Source organism: Ischnura elegans, chromosome 6, assembly GCF_921293095.1.
Source record: "Ischnura elegans chromosome 6, ioIscEleg1.1, whole genome shotgun sequence".
NCBI lineage: Eukaryota > Metazoa > Arthropoda > Insecta > Odonata > Coenagrionidae > Ischnura > Ischnura elegans.
Genome location: NC_060251.1, coordinates 61,830,690 through 61,850,847, shown reverse-complemented (window position 1 = coordinate 61,850,847; position 20,158 = coordinate 61,830,690). Strand labels below are relative to the sequence as shown.

Here is a 20,158-nt window from a genome sequence, read left to right as displayed (position 1 = left end):
GCTGAATTTCTCGTAAGCTGAGCGACAATTGTTTTGATTTTCTTGACAAATGATCAACGAAAATACGATCAGGTTGGCGCCATTACTCCATCTACTTGGAGTATGTCGAGTGATGTCGAGTTTGAATAGAGGCTATTCAGAAAGATGTTTCAATCGGCAATGTTTGTGGATTTATGCGTTTCAAAGTTACCCTGAAACTAAGGATATTCATTTTAAGGAGCATTTTTGTCACCTACCATGGAAGCTTTGCTACCATCGGAAGTTTCGAGGCTTATTTTGGGTTCGTGAAATTCAACTTTTTTATTTTGTCAGTAGTACTATAGTGGTGTATACGACCTCATTCTCTGGAGTTCTGGCACAGTGCTGAGTTCGAATTAATATACCTTATTTCCCTTTTTGTTGAAGTAGCTGTAGTTAAAGAGTTGTGAATATTGTTAATGGAAAGTGGTGGGTCCATGTTGTAGCTTCATCGATTGGGTCTGACGGTATAGCATCTACATTTAGTTGTAGCTTGAACAATTGTTGTTCGTTTGGTAATCATTTATATGTTTGACTTAATTGGCATGCACCATATGAGGATCAAAATATGCTGTGCGAACTGTCGTGAACTGTTTAAATAACAGGCACCATGATCAACGTAAACACCAAAATGTGTAAATAGCCAACATGTCTGCTGTGAGCGATTTAATTACCAAGCCGTTTATATTTCTCGATTATGATTACTAATGTTGTAGTGATGTAGTTTTGATGATCCATGCACTAATGACTTGATCGTGGATTGGCCACTCATTCACTTTAGCGTGATAAGAGCAAGAAAAAGCATTTTATAAATACTATTCTATGTAATTCGTATTTATGTACGAGAATTGAACTTGAAGTGAAAATCACGTTTTTGTTGCTTCATATTCTCTTGTTACAACTTAATGTGACAGTTGTTAGCTAAGAAAATATTTCTCTAAAATATTTTTGTGAAAATATGCGTTGTGTGTCATTTCTGAGACTACGAATGAATTTATATATTCCTAATCACTGTAATTAAATCTCATATATTATTGTTATCTCTAATTCCTAACTCTTTAGTCTTGACTTTCTTCCATCTGAAGTCGGAATTAAAAATTTTGTTTTCTAACATTTCAATTGTAAATGCCCTTATAGGTGTGTAAAATTTTCGATTAATTTCCCGCCTATGTATAATAATGGTATTTTGTCATCTTTTCACTTATGTTAGTAGCACTATGAAAGAAGTACTTAGTTATTAATTTTTATTTTCTAAATACAAATAATTATTGATGTGAAACCACGTTTTGGTTAATGATATAGTTATGGCAATTTTTAACTCCTTGCTGCTTTTCAAAGAATTGTATTGAGAACTCAGCCCTTTTATGCTCTACAAAAAATATTAAATAGCTTAGGCCTGATGCATTTTCCTACTTTGTTAATGTTTAAGATTGATTTTAATTTGTGAAGGCCATGGAAATTTATATGTATGATTGTTAGTGATGTCATCTGTCAGCAATTGGTACTTTTGTTTGTAGTGTTTCCAGTGTTATATTTTTCCCCTTTGATTTGTATGAAATTGTGTGTACTTCATTCACATATTTCCAGTGGGAAGACTTTGTTTTAGCGTTATTATTTGGCATGGAACATTAGAAGAGATATTTTCTACCCAAAATTGAATCAAGTAAAGACCAATCCCTTTCCCCTTAATACCCCATCTGTTACAACCCTTTATAAGCTTTTTCTCCTTAACCAAATTTGAAGGAGATGCAGTAAAATGTCACTAGATGACTCTGGGAATGGTATATGCATCTTATTTATTTTGTTTTTATTCCTTAAATTATTATTTTTTCAGACCACTATAAGGTCTCAGTGGACCTCGGGTAGGGAACCACTGTGAAGGATCTAATCTTCACCCTTAGCACTTTGACTGTCACTGATAATCTAACTAGAATTTCAATTTCAACATTGATAAATCATTGAATACTAAGTACTTCCTTAACATGCTTGTTCACTAGGTTCTCTGACATCAAAATGGATATTCTAGAAGATATTGGCCCAATCAATTTGGTTTTGTTAGTTATTTTTGTTTGAGGTGTGACTTATTTTTCCTGGATCTCCTTAAATATTTTGTATTTCTTCTTGATGTCTTAGTTTGCTCTTTTTAAAGTATCTGTTATTATATGTATAGTCACTTTCAAATGTTTTAGGTCAAAGTTTGTGGCACCACTTAAACCCCAAACTCAATTTTCAACCCCAAAGGTTGATGAAATTAGATAAATCATTTTAGGGAGTTAGATTGATGATTCTGGGATCTTCTCAGGTTTATGAATTAGATCAGAAATTCAGCCAATTGCATCGTGAGAGTTATTAGAGGTGGGAATAAGAAATACATTCAAATTTGAACTCATGGTCAGGTACTGTATTGGGTAGAGGCAACTGACAGACAATGTCATTTGCACCTTGAGAACAGGTTTAAAAAGGTAGGTTGCAGGGTTAGCTGGTGTGAGCTTTTTCCTCTTGATGAAAGGCACCACAGGGACATCAGTTTAATGCCACATGTAATGGATGGAGGAGTACTATACTTTCAGTGCCCTTCATGTAGAGAATAACTTGGGAACAAGCTTCCACAGAAAAACTTACGTCACCACTCTGAATGAATTGCCAATACCCTAGCCTACACAAAACCCGATCCCTATGAAATAGGACACTGATGCTACATGGTATACTACCCTCTAGCCCAGTTCAAAATTTTTTTGTTACAAACTCTTAACCATTTTACAGAAAACTCTTAATAGTGAGGAATGATAATTTACAAAATGGAGTAAATTTAAAGATAGCAACAAATGATAAACCTCTGACCGGGAAATGAAGACATTAATTTTAACACTTTTTCACCCTGAGTCATAACAGCTGTGTTAATGTTTAATAGGAGGTGAAATACTAATTTACGGAAAAGATATGATTTCAGAATTATTGATTACACTGGGGAACAACTAATTTGTTGACTTAAATTTGAGACTATGTCTATGTTTTTGACTAACTTTTGGCCTCTGGATAAGAAAATAACCTCTGTTTTTATCTATGACATCAGCCTTAAAGTTACGTGATACCCTCTTTTTGTCTCTTATATCATCAAAAAATTTGATTATGAAGGAATTTAAAGGGAAATTTTATCCTATATACTGCCCATACAGAATGATTTCATTTATGTAAGGGTTATATACAGTTACTGCAAGTTAAAATTGTGATCAATCAAATAGTGACTTTTTTATCAATCGATAAACATTAATGTTAAGGTAAAAATGTTCGCTCATAGCTTTTTTCTGGAGTGTTTAATAATCTTATGACAATCTATTTGAGAGAGACTCAAACCTTGTACCAAATCATTCGACTCATGCTGATTAAGTTCCTTATGAACGGAATCATTTTCAATTTCAATATATTCGTCATTGGGGTCACTTCGATCTTCACCAGATTGGTATTCCTGTATTTGCAGAGAGATGAAATGAGATACTTTGAAAACCAACACAGGGATTAACACTAGAACCGCAGACGGGACTTTTTGTCCCATCGCCCTTTGCAAATGTTTGCCATTCATGTACTAGTGGTTTGATCCCTTTGAAATATTTTTTGTGCACCGCCAAGATCATCAAAAGGAGTAAGGAAAACTAAATTTCCTTGAGAAGTGGAACCTCAGACTTTGTCCTAAAACTTTTGATTGTGACTGTGTATTAACTTCATCGGAGCAATTTTTCACAAAGTGGTGCTATGCCAAAGTTGTGAATTGCTCTATCTTCAGGTCTAGTAGTTCTCCAAGATTTTCTTTCATGAAAATGCATATTTTGAATAATAATTGATTTTTTAACATAATTTCATTTCTATTGGAATTATGTATATCTCTGCAATAGGTATTACTCAATCTAAGTGCATAGCCTCAACTTAGCATGCATCACATGTGTTTCAGCTATCCTGAAATTTTACGTTAAAGGTAAAGAATTCTTCCCTCTGACTGGAAATGATTTGGTATTTGACTGTTATAGTGAGATGAATTATAAGTGAAGTTAACCCATTTCAATTGCAATTTTATGTGTTATACTCTGTTCATTTTATCTCTGCGGGTGAGCTGGTGTGGCCAAAGCAAGTGGAGATGAAGGGAGGGAAAGTTTCTTGACATGTGACGTTGCCTTATCCAATCAGCAAACAGTAGGCGTGGCTTCAGTGAGTCGCTCTCAGACCTCTGCTGAGTGGACATCATGAGTCTGCTCGTGGAGCAGTGTTGCCAAACCTCACGCGTTAACCTTTTATGTAACTAAGTACAGTGAAACCTCGATATAACGACACCCCACGGTGCACTAATAAACACTCGCTATAGCGAATTGTCGCTTTACCGGAGGTGGAGCAAATAATAGCCAATATACCTGTTGCGAACAGATATACAGGAACAGGAGTGGTGCGGCGACAGATAAACATCTATCCGATAAACGTAAGCATAAATCCAGAAGAAAGGCGATGTTTTTTTGCATCACTTAATTTCCTTACTCAAATAACGACCAACTATTCAAACAATTTATAAGCGCCGCACTGAATAAAAATCATGCAAAGCATTGTTTTGTCATCATTATATTTATCGAACGACAGTTTACCACATAAATTTGAGACTGAGCACTCCATTAACTTCATTTCTAACAGATCGCTAGCAATTACAGAGGTTAAGGAGTCTTCATGAAAGTCTTCCGGCGGTGAAACCCTCGCTATGGCGAGAGTCAACACCGAAAGGGTCTCGTAAAAACGAATTTTTTAACACGGTTTTTATAGGGTCAATCGACGGTGCATCGGCTATCTCTCGTAATAGCGGGGGTGTCGCTATAGCCCGTACTCGCTTTAACGAGGTTCCACTGTATGCCTTTCACCAACGGTGCCTCATTCAGCACGTTAGCTGACAATGTCAGTGGCTTCTGTGAAAGGATTATCTCCATTGCCCTCCAAATGAAGAGTTATATTGTCTCGGCGCCAGGGCCAAAATACCTGTGGCCACTTATGACTCACACGTTTTCAGTGACAAAGTAGGGTGGCTATGTGCATTTGGCAACGTTAAGTTCGCTCCTCCTCTCTCTCTCTCTCTCTCTCTACCTCTGTACTACCCCTCCCCTATCAGCGAACCCATCTGAGAGTGTCTGGGGTCTCACGAAAGCTCACCCGCAGAGATTAAGTGAACAGACTATAGCTGTTGGCTTTGTGATGTCATGCTTTTTATCTTTGTTTTTTCTAGGATATCTGGAGGAGCAGTCTTGTACAGCTGCTTATCAGACCTTTCTCGAAACATGTCCTCACTTGAAGGAGTGTGCTGAGGCTGCTCAGCTTGGGTTGCGGTTCAGCACACGAGCAGCTGGAAAAAGTCTTCGAGACATCCTCAACGAATACTGTTTGATATATACAATAGGTTGGTTATCAAGAGCATTATCAAGATTATTAGGCTTCTGTCCAATCAAATTATTCTTGATGTGATCAAGGCAATAATAAATTTAATAAATAATAAGTTTTAGTGTTTGAAGAAAATACCTTCTCTTGTCTTTTTCTTTCAATGTTTTTTTAATCCTTTTAGTGCAAGAAAGAATCCAGAAACTTCCAGATAGCACTGCTTCGCAGCTTAAAGCTTATGGTGTCAGTTTAGCAGATCAAGTGAAGCAGCTAATAGATGGGAAACAGACTGGTCAAAGGTTCCATGTTAACATCACTGTTCCTTCTCAGGTAAGACGGCATTGGCGTAAAGAATTATTTTTGCTGTATTTTCACCCTTGTGCTACATTATTATGACCTAACTTTCGTTTAAGGTTGGTGTCATTTTTATTTAGCCTTAAAACTGCCTAAGTGTGTTTTGCCACCTGCAATATACCTGAAATATTTTGGTTTTTGCTTCTATAATCTTCTTCATTGAGATGCTTTATTACTCATTGAGCTGATTTAATGCTCAAGTGATGCTAATATTTTGCCATTTGGCTTGTTGTGTCCGCCATGCATAAGGGGAGAACCAAAAATAACCGGGCACCAGAATTTTAGCATACAGGAATTCATTTTTTTTTTTACTTAGAAACATTTGTCACCTTCAAATTAATCTCCATTAATCCTAATGCATTGATTTCGACTTAAGTTCCCCTGCAAGAAGCACCTTTGGTACTTCTTTACCAAAGGCCAGTTCACAGTGCCACGTTCAATTATCTTTTCACGTACAGAATTTCTGCAAAACGTTTTTCTTCAGCTCTTTTTTCCTCCAGAAGGACAAAAAAATCACAAGGTGCAAGATCTGGTGCGTAGGGATAGGGAGGAATCGGTGTCATGTGTTCTTTTTTTACCAACCAAATCATGCACAGAAATGGCTGTATGAGCTGGTGCAAATTCATGGTGGAAGAACCAGTCCCCACTCCACCATGAATGGGGTTGATTCAAGTGAACACACACATGCAAATCACCTCTAAACAGTCAGGTTGACTTGGCTCAGTTTGATGCTCTGGGAAGTGAGCAATGCCATGAACGTTGAAAAATCAGATTAGTATTGTCTATATGGCTGCTTTGAGTAGGCTGGCCTTTTTTGGGCAAGTGAGGTCCACTGCGATAATTGCTGCTTTGTTTTGGGATTGTATCTATTGCACCATGATTTATCCCTGGTGATGAATTCGTCCAAAAAGTTCTCGTCCCCTTCTAAGTAGTCCAGCAAGTAATGGCAAGCGGCTGCTTGAGCTGCTTTTTTATCAGGAGTCCACAAGTCTCTCTAAGCTCTACAGACTACATAGTTCTGCAGAACAAATTCATTTATTGTTGGCCTTTTATCCTTGTGCAAAAGTATGCAAATATTTTCCGTGTTTTCATCGGTTCTGGACTTCTAAGGCCAACCAGGCATTATAGGGGATATCCAGTAATTACATGAGGCACTTAGGGGAATGGGGGTCAAGCCGATTCTCACCCAATCTCATGTGGGGGATAGTGGGGGTCCAGGTAAGTATCACATAATTTTTTTTCTGCAAGGAACGGTGTAAAATTGCGATCTTAGTAATATTAAATACAGTGAGTCCTCGTTTAACGTCACTTACCGTTCCTGAAAAATGTGACGGTAAACGAAATGATGTTAATCGAAACACAATATCCCATAAGAAACAATGTAAAAGGTGAATATCGGCTCCTAGACCTCAAAATTCCTATGCGAAAAAATTTTAGCGTATCATATCTGGACCATTTTTTACGATGGGAATGCCAAACTATGGCATAAATACGAGTTCCTGTCTTCATCGACGACAATAGCAGCAGTGACGTAAATCCATCTCCATTTTTGCCCCCCGCATTTGCTTTTCGGCTTCGCTATGGTGGTCACCCGGTCGAGCGTCGCCTGGGCATCATCATCGCTGAAACGTCGTCGCAGTTACAGTAACCAAGATTATTGAGAACACGGCAAAAAACGTGACGACAAATACTCGAGTTCTGCACGGAAAAATTCCATGAAATCACTTTTCAGGTTCCAGAAAACCATTATGTTAAGTAAAATTTGCTGAAATTTTACTTGACATTTACGCACTTTACATTTGCGCACCTACCTAAGAATTCATTTTGTAGAAAATTTGCTATAAACGTAATCGCAATTGACAATAAACACACCGTTTTACACTTAGTTTAGACTGCATTACCGCCCATAAAACGAACAACCTGCAACGCCCGCCGCTTCGCATTTTTTCTCGTGCGAAATTTAAATGACCTGACGTTATCGCGGAGCAAAGGTGCGATAAACGAATGACAGTCTCAAAATTTTCGTGACGTTATCGCGAAATGACGTTAAACGGGGTGACGTAGAACGAGGACTCACTGTACTAGCCTAAATTAGGTCATGTCAAATAAAAATGATTAAGCAAATTGTTTTTCATATAAATTCAACACAACGGAGTATAGATTAACATATTTACGGTGAAAATATTTATTCTGAACAATCTCGCGTGAGATTGGAGAGAGGAGGTTGATCCAAATCTCACAATATCTCATTAAGGAGGATCCAAAAATTGAGAAAATTACCTCATGTAATTAGTGGACGCCTAAGTATGCCTTTAGTGTCGTGCTACTGCGCTGAGTCTCAAATACCACTCATAAACTTGAGTTATTTTCAAGGCATGTTCTTTAAAAGCTGAAGACAGCATAACAATCACCTCTGACGCACTGTCACTGAGCAGAGAACAAAATTTCAACTATGCATATTGTACTTGAATATTAGTCATTTCCGTAATTGAAGAGGTCGGCGAACTCTTAAAACAAACACTTTCATTGAGGTTTGCTACAACTGTCTAAAGGGATGCTGTTTACGACATTCACATAGAAGGGGTTACTCGACACCACTTGGCAAAGTCCAAACTACAAGAGAGATGTGTGCAGCTTATTATTTCCGGTTATATTTATGTCCCCCCCTCATATCAGGTAAAATGTAGCACGGATAATCCACCATCTCTTGCATTGTAATGTTGGCAGAGACTATGAGGGTTCTAGGTGAACCCTTCAAAGGATACAATGCACCGGGGGCGGGAACCAAGCCTGTGGCTTATACACCCGATCACCCGGGGAGGGGCTGGAGAGGAAGGAAAAAGGATAGAGGTGCCGCCACGATGGGAGCCCGCCGACACCTCTGGGAAGGGAAAGGTGTGGAAGGGAGGGGACGAGGGAAAAACACCCCAATGCTATAGAAGCGAAGGAGGCCCTACAATTAGCGAAACCAAGCATACATATGCAATTAATTTTCTACCAATCCTAGAGGATTTTCCTATGAGGAAGAAAAATCCATCGATCGAATCGGTAGATTGTAATGTTTGCAGTGCGATTGTTTAAAGTGTTGTTGGTGAAGTTAAATTGGTTAAGTAAGTCACATCAGTTTGAAATTTTTTTTTTTTTTTTTTTAAAGTATACCGGGACTAGCCACGGTGATAACTTCGGCGAATCAAGGCGAATGATTTTTTCTCTGTGGATCTTTCGCAAGTTTGAAATTTGTTGGGCTCTTTTTGCATGCTGGATAGGTTATTCATGTGCTAATGGAAAAACTTCATACCTGCGCTGCCAATATTTTGCCCTTTTATTTTTGAATTGTTGTGAGAGTACTATTCCTCGGAAAATAGAATCACTTCCTTCATTAAATTTTGTAGTCTAACATGGAACCCGACTTTCCCAGTGACACTACATAATGGAAGTCAAATCTGTGCTACATATGTGAAATCCTCATGCAAACGAACAGCTCTCTCTCTGCATTTAAATATCTATCTTGCCTGCATACAATCTGACGAAGAATAATTTTCTCTTCCAGCTCAAAAGTTCTAAACCCCGTCATGGAGGGTCCGGGACCACTAATTCTCCTGCTACTTCCCATCACATGGTCACACCCACATCATCACGTATGCGAAGATCATCTCATCCCATACAGGAACAGAGACTTACGTTAAGATCTCAAGATCCCAAGGAAGATGTCACAGCATCTGGTGAGTCATTCTCTCATTAGAAAATGCTTGATGCATCCATGATTTCAGAATAAATTTCTGTGTAAAAATTGCTGTTTGAATTGGTTCAGAGAGATTTTGTTAATTGTTTGCAACTCAAAGGTGTTGGATGGTGAAATTTATGACACAAATATATATTTTTAGTGCTAAGGGAAGGGAAAGGAAGAGAACTGCATTGAATCTTGGTGTACAGCAACCAGGAAAACATGGAAAACGGGAATTGTGTGTGAATTTTTAGTCCCTGGAGTCATGTGTGAATTTTTCATGAAGTTTTGCTCCAACCTGGATTTTCAAAATCTTTTATTTAAAATTCATTTCACATAAAATTTTGTCAGTTCAAAACCCATATTTTTTTGCCTAAACTGTGTTTTTTGTAATTTTAAGTGCCATGGTAGAATTTTTACACCCCCTTCAAAACGTGGAATGTCAGACAAGGCAACAGAATGGAAATGTTTAACACTCTTGACTCAAGTAAGATTCAAAAACACAAAGAAAAGAAAGCCAGGTAACATCATCATCTACTTTTGTGGTTGAAGCAGCTTCTTGGCTTGCATTGAATAAATATGAACAATGTACAGTGGAACCTCGTTAAAGCGAGTACGGGCTATAGCGACACCCCCGATATTACGAGAGATAGCCGATGCACCGTCAATTGACCCTATAATAAGCGTGTTAAAAACTCGTTTTTACGAGACCCTTTCGGCATTGGCTCTCGCCATAGCGAGGGATTCACCGCCGGAAGACTTTCATCAAGACTCCTTAACCTCTGTAACTGCTAGCGATCTGTTAGAAATGAAGTTAATGGAGTGCTCAGTCTCAAATTTATGTGGTAAACTGTTGTTCGATAAATATAATGATTGACAAAACAATGCTTTCCATAATTTTCATTCAGTGCGGCGCTTATAAATTGTATGAATAGTTAGTCGTAATTTGAGTAAGGAAATTTAGTGATGCAAAAAAACATCGCCTTTCGTCTGGATTTATGCTTACGTTTATCGGATAGATGTTTATCTGTCGCCGCACATTTCCTGTTCCTGTATATCTGTTCGCAACAGCTATATTGGCTATTATTTGCTCCACCTCCAGTAAAGCGACAATTCGCTATAGCGAGTGTTTATTAGTGCACCATGGGGTGTCGTTATATCGAGGTTGCACTGTATGTATTAGGAAGGTAAAATAATACATAAATATAATATTATTTAAAATTATTAGCGATTTTAAAATTCCTATCTATTGCAGTAATCACGTAAGATTTATGTGGAATTTCATAAAATTTCCCAGGAAAACTGGGAATTATGCAAGAATTTTTCAGCTTTGATTGGCTGGACACCCTGAAAATGCTTGATGTATCCATGATTTCAGCTTATATTTCTGTGTAAAAATTGCTGATTGAGCTATGGACTAGAAAATTTGAACTTGAAAAAAAAAGAATTGAGTTGATGTATGGAATAGAAAAAATTTACTATGAGTGTAAAACCAGCCAAATTCTTTACTACTGGAAGTAAGGAAATAAAACTTTGTAAGTTTCACTGTTATTTAATTATAGGCACGACCCGGGTTTCGTAACTTGGTTACATCGTCAGGTGACTGATCTTGCATGCATCATACATTTATACACAAAGTACACAAGTGACTGTGAGGACATCTGTTGGAAAGGAAAAGGACTGGTTGAAAGAGCGGGGGTGAGGGTTAAACACGGACTGAAATAGGGGGTGGGGGAAAGGGGCAGCCTTGATTTGGGACGAGGGTTTTTCCTGTGAGGATCTGACCAGCCAGGGGAGGGCGGGGTTAAAGTGGGTGAGGAGACGAGAGCTAAATCACTCCCCTGGCTTCACAGGAAAAACCCTCGTCCCAAATCAAGGCTGCCCCTTTCCCCCTTCCCCCACCCCCTCTCCCTATTTCAGTGCGTGTTTAACCCTCACCCCCGCTCTTTCAACCAGTCCTTTTCCTTTCCAATAGATGTCCTCACAGTCACTTGTGTACTTTGTGTATAAATGTATGATGCATGCAAGATCAGTCACCTGACGATGTAACCAAGTTACGAAACCCGGGTCGTGCCCATAATTAAATAACAGTGAACCTTACAAAGTTTTATTTCCTTACTTCCAATATGGAGAGGTTTCACAAAGTAAAGCCTGACGTTATTAGTTATCTTTACTACTGCTTTCTCCACTGAATAATAAGACCTTCCTGTCTTACATATATACAATATTGTGCCTCACCCCTCTCACTTGTCAGTAAAAAGCAAACCCATAAGCTCTTTTCTCTAAGGAGTGGTTGGGTAAAACTTTAATGTCTCCTTAGTTCTACTGTATTCCTCTGTAGAATGTCTACTTCTTCCGTATCTATATTTTTTCTGGTGATGGGTTGATTCCAAAGTTTTAGTGATTTCAATACCGATTCTGGTTGTAAAATTTCGATTTCAATTCTACTATTACAAATTCCGTCGGTTCTGAAGCCTTAGGCTACAAGGAAAATACCACTTAATTCCAGGTAACAAGACAACCATGTAAAAATTATTGCTTTGTGAATGAATCAGTTAACAAAATCATGTCTCATATCAATTAAAATGTAGTTGCTAACTTTCATAACCGAAATGCATCTTTGATGTCACTATGGGACTACGGCATGGAAGAAACAGTCATTATGCTGATTCGAATGTTTCATTTTTACGATTACAAAACGCAAAAATTCGTATGTCAGTTAGAAGCACTGTTGTGTATAAGTTTGTGATTTGTAGTGCTTCTGGAATCAGATTTGATTTTCATCCAGGCGCATACTCATTTTCAATTCAGAGTCTTGACATAGACTCGAGGAATCAAATTGACCCATCACTAATTTTTTTTACATTCCAATGGTGAATTTGCTTGATTTCTAGTTACAGTTCAGCGAGTTGAAACCACTCAGCTGGAGAATCTCCCTGGTTCTTCCATCACCCCACCACCTAGAAGAGCTAGCCTCTCTGGAAGTAGGGACCAAAGAGACTCGGAGAATGCTGCCAATGATGAAGCTGAGGAGGAAAATTCAAGCCTCCTGGACCCAAAGACTGGTGAGCTGATCTCTCCTGCTGTTCTCCATCAGGATTCAAGGCCACCTGCAAAGGACAGTGCTTCTGCAGAGAGTAAGACTGTGGAAACGAACACATCCGTGCCATGTGCGTTAAGCTTGAGACAAAGTGTGGGGCCCATCGACAGTGCCTCAGAGACTGTCTTGAATCGTACCTTGGCTGAGAGTCAAGCAGTGCAAAATGAAAGTGGAAGTGGGCGAACTTCGCTGGATAGCATGTTAATTAATATTTTGGCCGCGCATGAAACTGGTGTTGGCACATCTTTACACGAAAAGAGTGCAAGCAGTGTTTCGAACGCAAATGTGACAGCGCTGAGGTCAAGTGGTGGTTTTGTTACGACTCCCGTTGAGAGTGGTGCTAGTGAACCATCAACAAGTCAAAGTGCTGTGCCCACTATGGGTGCACCATCATTGAACCAGGAGAAGAATGTGCCATCTGTTCTAGCCACACCAAATCCTAAGCTGCCCCCAAAGAGTCATGAGATGGAGGTTGCTACACCTCGGAGATCAGCGTAAGTATTTAATGTATACAATTATAGCAATATTAATAAATAGTTTATCATATTGCGTATATTGCAATAATATACAGTGGAACCTCGTTAAAGCGAGTACGGGCTATAGCGAGACCCCCGCTATTACGAGAGATAGCCGATGCACTGTCAATTGATCCTATAATAAGCATGTTAAAAATTTCGTTTTTACGAGGCCCTTTTGGTGTTGGCTCTCGCCATAGCGAGGGTTTCACCGCCGGAAAAACTTACACCAAGACTCCTTAATCTCTGTAATTGCTAGCGATCTGTTAGAAATGAAGTCAATGGAGTGCTCAGTCTCAAGTTTATGTGGTAAACTGTCGTTCGATAAATAAGTAGTTAATTTTGGTGAAAATATTGTGGCATTAGCATTCGCGAATGCTTGATCTTCTTTTGTTCCTCGGGCGGCAGAAAGCAGTCGTCAGCATACCCGCACGTCCATGAGTTGCATGAATAGAAAGCATTTGATGGAACACACCATGGCCAAAAAAACACCAAACACGTCTAAGCGAGAAAATAAAAATAAAGGAGTAATATGAGGTATATTGGCTATTATTTGCACCACCTCCGGTAAAGCGACAATTCGCTATAGTGAGTGTTTATTGGTGCACCGTGGGGTGTCGTTTTATCGAGGTTCCACTGTAGCATAATCACACACATTCTTTGACGTAATGATTCAGAATGCTGTCCCTTGAGTTTGTAGTTTTTCTTACGTATTGTTTGGTGGAGTTGAAGGTCAAAAAGAGGTGACTATACGTATAGTGATCTTTTGACTGATTTTTGCTCTTGATGCTAATCTTTTTTTTTGGGGTTTTAGCCAGGAAGGCTGAGGGCAATTTAATAAAATGTAGCACCTTTGACGCAAAAAACATTATGGAGCAATTTTTGTATGTACATATCTACATTGATTTTTTTCAGTATCTCAGTTGAACTATTTAGTACATAATTACGTTGTGGCCTTTCTAGAGTGTATGTCAGGAAATATTTTTTTTATTCAAAGTAATGCCAACATTTTAGTTATTTCATTAACCTTCATTAGGGCTTCAATCAATTTTTGGATTGTTCACTGGAACAAAATGTCTTTATCATTAAAAAAAAGAGCATAGTGAGCCCTAATGAAGGTGGATAATATCACTCTAATGGTATTTGCAAGGGAAACAATGCGAATAATATGCATGGGGTTTTGTAGTGCATCCTGAGCCAAGTAATTAATAAAATTGATGTATGGGTTGCTAGGGTGATTGCAAAATCAAACTATTTTGAAATATTGATTTCGACCCTTTCAATGGGGTGGTTTCCTATATTTTTTTATTGAATAAATCGAAAGATTTAACTCCGGGAGTACATATTTCACGTTTTTAGATTTTAAATGACGATATCTATTTTTCGTGACTAAATGAAAAGCAAAAATTTTCAAGTGTGCAAAAACATGATGAGTAAGTATGAAAGCTGGGAAAAGCACGTGTGATGTCTGGCTGCTGCTGTGTGAGGCCACCTGGGTGCAAGGCTATGAACGCCGCTACAATGCAGGCTGCTTGCTGCTGAGCATGGCGGTAGCATAGAGTACCCTACTAGCAGGTAGCGCTTGGCTTAAATAAGGATTATTAATACCCTATCAAATGAAGGAAACTTTCCGACCTTGGGAACTTTTAATAGGTGATTATTAAGCGATGTCTCCCTGTGCTCTGTGCCTCAAGCATGCATTGGTAATCTCAGACGATGTAAAACTCCGATCTACTCGTATATCATCTAGGTCTTGTGACGTCACGTGGAGTGTCATCGCATGGGCACCAATCTGGCCTTTTCCAAATGAGGTTAAAATTGACCATTAACATTCGTCTAAACTGGGATTTCTAAAACCAAATAATTTATATATTATGAATACAATAATGGCGGGTAACAAATCGCAATCAATGCCTTTCATTTTCTTTCATGAAGGAAACTTCCCTCTTATTGGTACCAATCATTTTCAAAATAAAGGGCTAAAAATTTATAATTTTATGTCTGCACTGCAGAATCATGTCCCATCTGTATTGCCCACCCAACTGATTGCTTTGTCCTTTGAAAGTAGAAAAACATGTACATATTTCTCATCTAAAAAACCTCTATTTTTCATATTTTGAAGTTGATGCACGACCCCTAAACAATGTCAATTGGAATCAAATTTGTGTTATCAGTTAACGCCATCTAGTATCGTAAATTTCTTGATGAAATGTTCTAATGTAATAGTCATTGCAATGGTAAGAACCTTGCAATATTTCTTTGACACTGCTTCATGAAGACTTCCTCGAGCTCAGTGATGTTTAAATGCCTTTCATTTCTAGTTTGGCATTGCATCACTAGCTGAATATCCTCCATCATTGTCCATGCATAATGTAACGAAAAAGCTGTATTTGTATATTTGTTTCTGTGATGTACCAAATCACAACCACTTATTGAGGTCTCGTTTCTCATTGAAATACTAAATTCTCTACATTTCAGAGCTAAAAGGAAAACCAAGCCAACTCCTCTGAAAATGATGACACCTCTGAAGATTAAGGTGGGCGGAGAGGTCTCAGATTCTCCTGATGTCAAAATCAATCCAAAGGTATGTCTCATCACTTGTAAGAAGATACAAACCTGAGTGGTGACAGCTTTTTAACTTTTGATTGTTATATTTTGATTAATGCATTTTTTTAGTTTTATGTACCATCATCATCAGTTTTTATGAGCTAATAGTAAAAAATGTTCATATGTGCATAATTAAAACAAGTGGATGGCGCTACTTTTCTTCACCTGGAATTTTTTTAATTTTAAAGAATCACCTCACATGAGACCACTCAGTAACTGTTGACATTCATTACCTGATTTCCCTCTTGCTCCCTAACAAACATATGTGTATTTATATAAGGGATTGAACGAACTACGGCCGTTAAACAGTTGAAAGAAAATTAATTTCCCAAGACCGTACTCTTTGATGGGCGGATGGGAGAGGTAATAATGTTAACATGGGGAGTGATGGACAAAATAAGACACTTACTTTCCGTAAGTGTCTTATTTTGTCCATCACTCCCCGTGCTAACATTATTACCTCTCCCATCCGCCCATCAAAGAGTACGGTCTTGGGAAATTAATTTTCTTTCATATGTGTATTTGCTTCTAATAAATAGAAATGGTATGATGGTATCCCCATGTTTGTCAAATACTTTAAGGGTTATTAGCATAAGTTCATATTGCATGGGAGTTTGTTGAAGAATTAATTTTGGTAGTTAATTGTCATGATTTTTTCTTATTAGCCTTATCATTCTTGTAATTGCAGTTGATTTATGGGCCCCTGCTTGAAAAGCGGGAGTTGCACGAAAGGATTGCAGAAAATATTAATCAGTACATACGACCATCAACCACTGAGGATGCTACAGAAAAAAGGAATGTAGAAACAGCTGACGCGTCAACTGATGCCTTACTTTCCATCAGCGCTGATGGAAAGCTTCAGCCATGTAAGGATTCATCAACGCAGGAGGAGCTCGAGAGGGTGATCAGATCAGTTGTGGATAAAACAGAATCTGACCCATTGTTTGAAAGCTTGCTTAATGACATTCTTGGTAAGTTATCTTTATGGATTTTCAAATGAGGTATAGGATTAGTATTAACGTTCCTTGTCATTCATTTGTTAGAACCAAAAAAATTGATGAAATTTGATAATTCTTGTCTTTCTTCAGGCTGTCACCATAATTGGTGCCAGTTGATAATTGTGGTAAGAATTACTAACACTAGGTTTCATCAAAGTGAATTAGTGATGAGAGTTGGTTGCTATAAAAATGGTATGTGTTAGTGTATTTTTACGATGCTGGTGGTGGAAAACAGTTGTTTTTTAAATACTTTTTTTTCTAGATATAGCAAGATAGATCTTCTTTGGATATAGTAAGTATTAGCTGAAAGGATTAAGAATAGATGGGGCTCCTTGCTTTTCGCCTAAGCTTTTATTCCACGTCAAATCACCCAGAAATTTTCAAAATGACACCCACCGACTCGGATTTTGATGAAATTTTTGTCACTAGCTACTATCACCTATCTTAAGACCCGTGTAAAATATTTCCTCTCTCGCTCTCATAGTTTGCAAGATATGAGGAGTCGAAGTTTGAGATGTTTGCTCAGAAGTGGCGCTAGTGGGAGTCAAAGTCCAGAGTGCAGGGCACAGGGTAAAAATTCATAACTCAGGAACCACATAATATATTTGAATGAAATTTTGACCCCTTGTCTATCCAAGTACATAGCTTTCAAAGTAATGTCTTTTATTCCCCTTGCATTGTTATGTTAGCCAAAATGATGTCAACAGTTGTTAATTAACCGATTTTTTTAGCTCAAAAACATTACTTCTTATTTTCAGAATTATCACCAAAAGGCAGAGTAGTTAACTCATCCAATTTTTTTTTAATTGAAGGTTAATATGTGCTCCAGTATACTATGAAATAAAAATGGTGGTGTTTTGACTGCAACTATGAATATTTCAGGTTTTACTTTTTTTTCTGCCTCCGTGAGAGGGATTTTGGACACGTACCGTAAGATAATAAGTACAAGTGTATCCATACCTTCATGAGGATATATTTGAAATAATGGTCAGTAAATCTAAGACCAAACATGTAGTCTAGTGAATGTGGCTCTTGTTCATATAATTTTTTAAGAACAATACTTGGCTTGTGGCAGCTGAGGGGAAAAGAGTCCAAATGGCTCAGAAACTGTGAAATGATGCTCTTTTCCTGGAATTTACCCATTTTTCAGGTGTTTAGTTTATGGAAAAAGTGGTATCAACATACATTAGACTCTTACTGTGCATTAGAGGATAAATGGAAATGATAATTTAAATAAAATTATTTAAATAATACACTTCAATCATAAAACTTACTTTCAAAAAGAGGTGAAATGAGTGCAGCAGAACTGCTGTTGTGCAAAGTTAGCCTCACTTTCAGTCAGGGCTTTCAAGGCTAGTAGGTCCGACAGGAAGCGCTATCATGAAACTCATGTAATAATACATTTTTAAAGCCGATAAGCCATTCTAATGCCTTGGCCTGGTAGTTTCAGCTTGCTGTGTACACTCTAGTTGTCGACGTGGGCGCCGAATACTTTTGTGCCAGGCGTGGCGGCCGATCGTCTTCCGACCCGGCGTGCTCTGGTCCAAAATAGGAAAAAGCTGGAGTAAACTCCAAAATGACCTTTTTGCGAATAGAGGCTTGACAGGCAGTAGTACTGTAACATGGAGACGTCAAAACCTGCTGGCTGAGCATGTAGAATAATTGGTTTATCTGCTTGAGAATTTGAAAGGGCCAAATATTACATGATTCATATACGTAGTAAGTAATCTTTATTACAGCTGTAAAAATGACTATATTCAGAGCTTTCCCTTGTAGTTTGGATTCATATATGACTTAAATGGTCAACATATTACTTGGGGTTAATTAATTTCAAATTTGCCTATGGGACTATTGAAGACACATTAACTTTCATTCATCTCCTACTTCTGGCATTAACCATCAACAATCCTCATTATATTTTCCTTCTTACACTAGGCTAGACATTCATAATAGAAAATTGGAGTAGAATATATTGTAGTATGCATTGCTGTATTGCCTGGTTCAGAAATTATCATACTCGACTCGACTCGATACTAGCGAGTAATTTTCAACTCGACTCGATACTCGACTTGAGATCAAAAAGTGCTACTTACACATCCCTAATTCCGACATCTGTGCTTGGAGTTGCAAGTTTTGGTATTTTTAATTTACAGGAGTAAATCACTTTGATTGATAATTGAGTGTAAGTAAGAAATACATAAAAGTGTGACAATTAAGACCCATTTCACACAGTAGGGGAGAAAGAATTGGGACGCTTGGCTGATGTGATGGGAGATGATAATACTAGAGATGTGCGAATAGTATCCGCGAATACTCGAATACCTCGAATAATAGAAAGTATTCGATATTCGAGATCTCGAATAGTTATGCCAAAGGTACCGTCTCGAATACCTCGAATACTTTGAATTTCGCGTCATACACTGTCGCTCGCACGTCGTTGGTAGTTGACTCGGAAAAATGAGAACTCTAGTCGTCTAGTGCATGCAGCGCCGTTTTAGGCAAGCTGACGAAATACATCAAATTCACGGGTTCGAGCGGTGAAAAGAGTTCGACGTGGGGAACCGAAATAGATCGGATGAAAAAAATCCGAAAATCCCAGGTGTCCCCTATCAGGAGAACCTCAGTTCCATGGGATAGCAACATTGGCGCATTTCCCACGATCCGCTATCCCCATCCATTCAGCGTTCGCCCCACTCCTTCAGACGATTTCCTCTTCCCCGAAAACAAAAAAAGGTCCCAGCTCGTGCAGGGATCGTATTACGAAGACCTCAGCTTTGAAAAAAATATCAAGTTACCGGAAAATAATAGAATCGTGTTTCACCCTTCCCTCTTTCTCCCCACTGACCATTTTCCCGCATCCATCTTTTGATAAAATGAGAGGAGGTGTTTGCCGTGTGTCCTTTGTGGCTAATAATGACAGGCACTTATTTTGAATCTTCCTCAGGAGATGAAACTACCATAGGGAGGAACTCAGTGCCGTGGGATAGTGACATTGGCGCATTTCCCACGATCTGCTATCCCCCTCCATTCAGCATTCGCCTCACCCACTCTTGACGATTTCCTCTTCTCCGAAATCAAACAAAAGATCCCAGCTCGCGCAGGGATTGTATTACAAAAACCTTAGCTTCAAAAAATATCAAGTTACGCGAGAAAAATAAAAACGTGTCTCGCACCCACCCCCTTTTCTCACCCACTGACCTTTTTCTACCTACCTGCTTCGAATTTCCCCCTTTCTCGAGGTCAACTGCTGCATGAGTCATCTACTAGCCCGAAAGGTGTCTAACAATGACTTTCGGCAATTGTTATTACACCTTTATTTGATTCAAATATTAGTAATGTGCGCGTAATTTAAAAAAGAATAAGACCAAACACGACATATTTCTGACTTTATTTAAGCATTTTGCGCAGGAAAATAAATACCGGGAAGAAGAAGAAATACGAC

General features: G+C 38.4%; 1 protein-coding gene across 2 annotated transcripts in view; it reads left to right on the top strand.

Moving 5' to 3' along the window:
• Positions 1 to 83: 83 nt before the first annotated feature.
• Positions 84 to 20,158, top strand: part of LOC124160837 — a 38,964-nt gene continuing 18,889 nt past the window's right edge. For both annotated transcript variants that reach the window (XM_046536928.1, XM_046536927.1), the window contains exons 1-7: positions 84 to 280; positions 5,270 to 5,440; positions 5,603 to 5,748; positions 9,323 to 9,494; positions 12,391 to 13,090; positions 15,590 to 15,695; positions 16,407 to 16,689. In XM_046536928.1, coding sequence (XP_046392884.1) covers positions 238 to 280; positions 5,270 to 5,440; positions 5,603 to 5,748; positions 9,323 to 9,494; positions 12,391 to 13,090; positions 15,590 to 15,695; positions 16,407 to 16,689 — 1,621 coding nt within the window. In that variant the 5' untranslated portion in view covers positions 84 to 237. The remainder of the gene's footprint in view (positions 281 to 5,269; positions 5,441 to 5,602; positions 5,749 to 9,322; positions 9,495 to 12,390; positions 13,091 to 15,589; positions 15,696 to 16,406; positions 16,690 to 20,158) is intronic.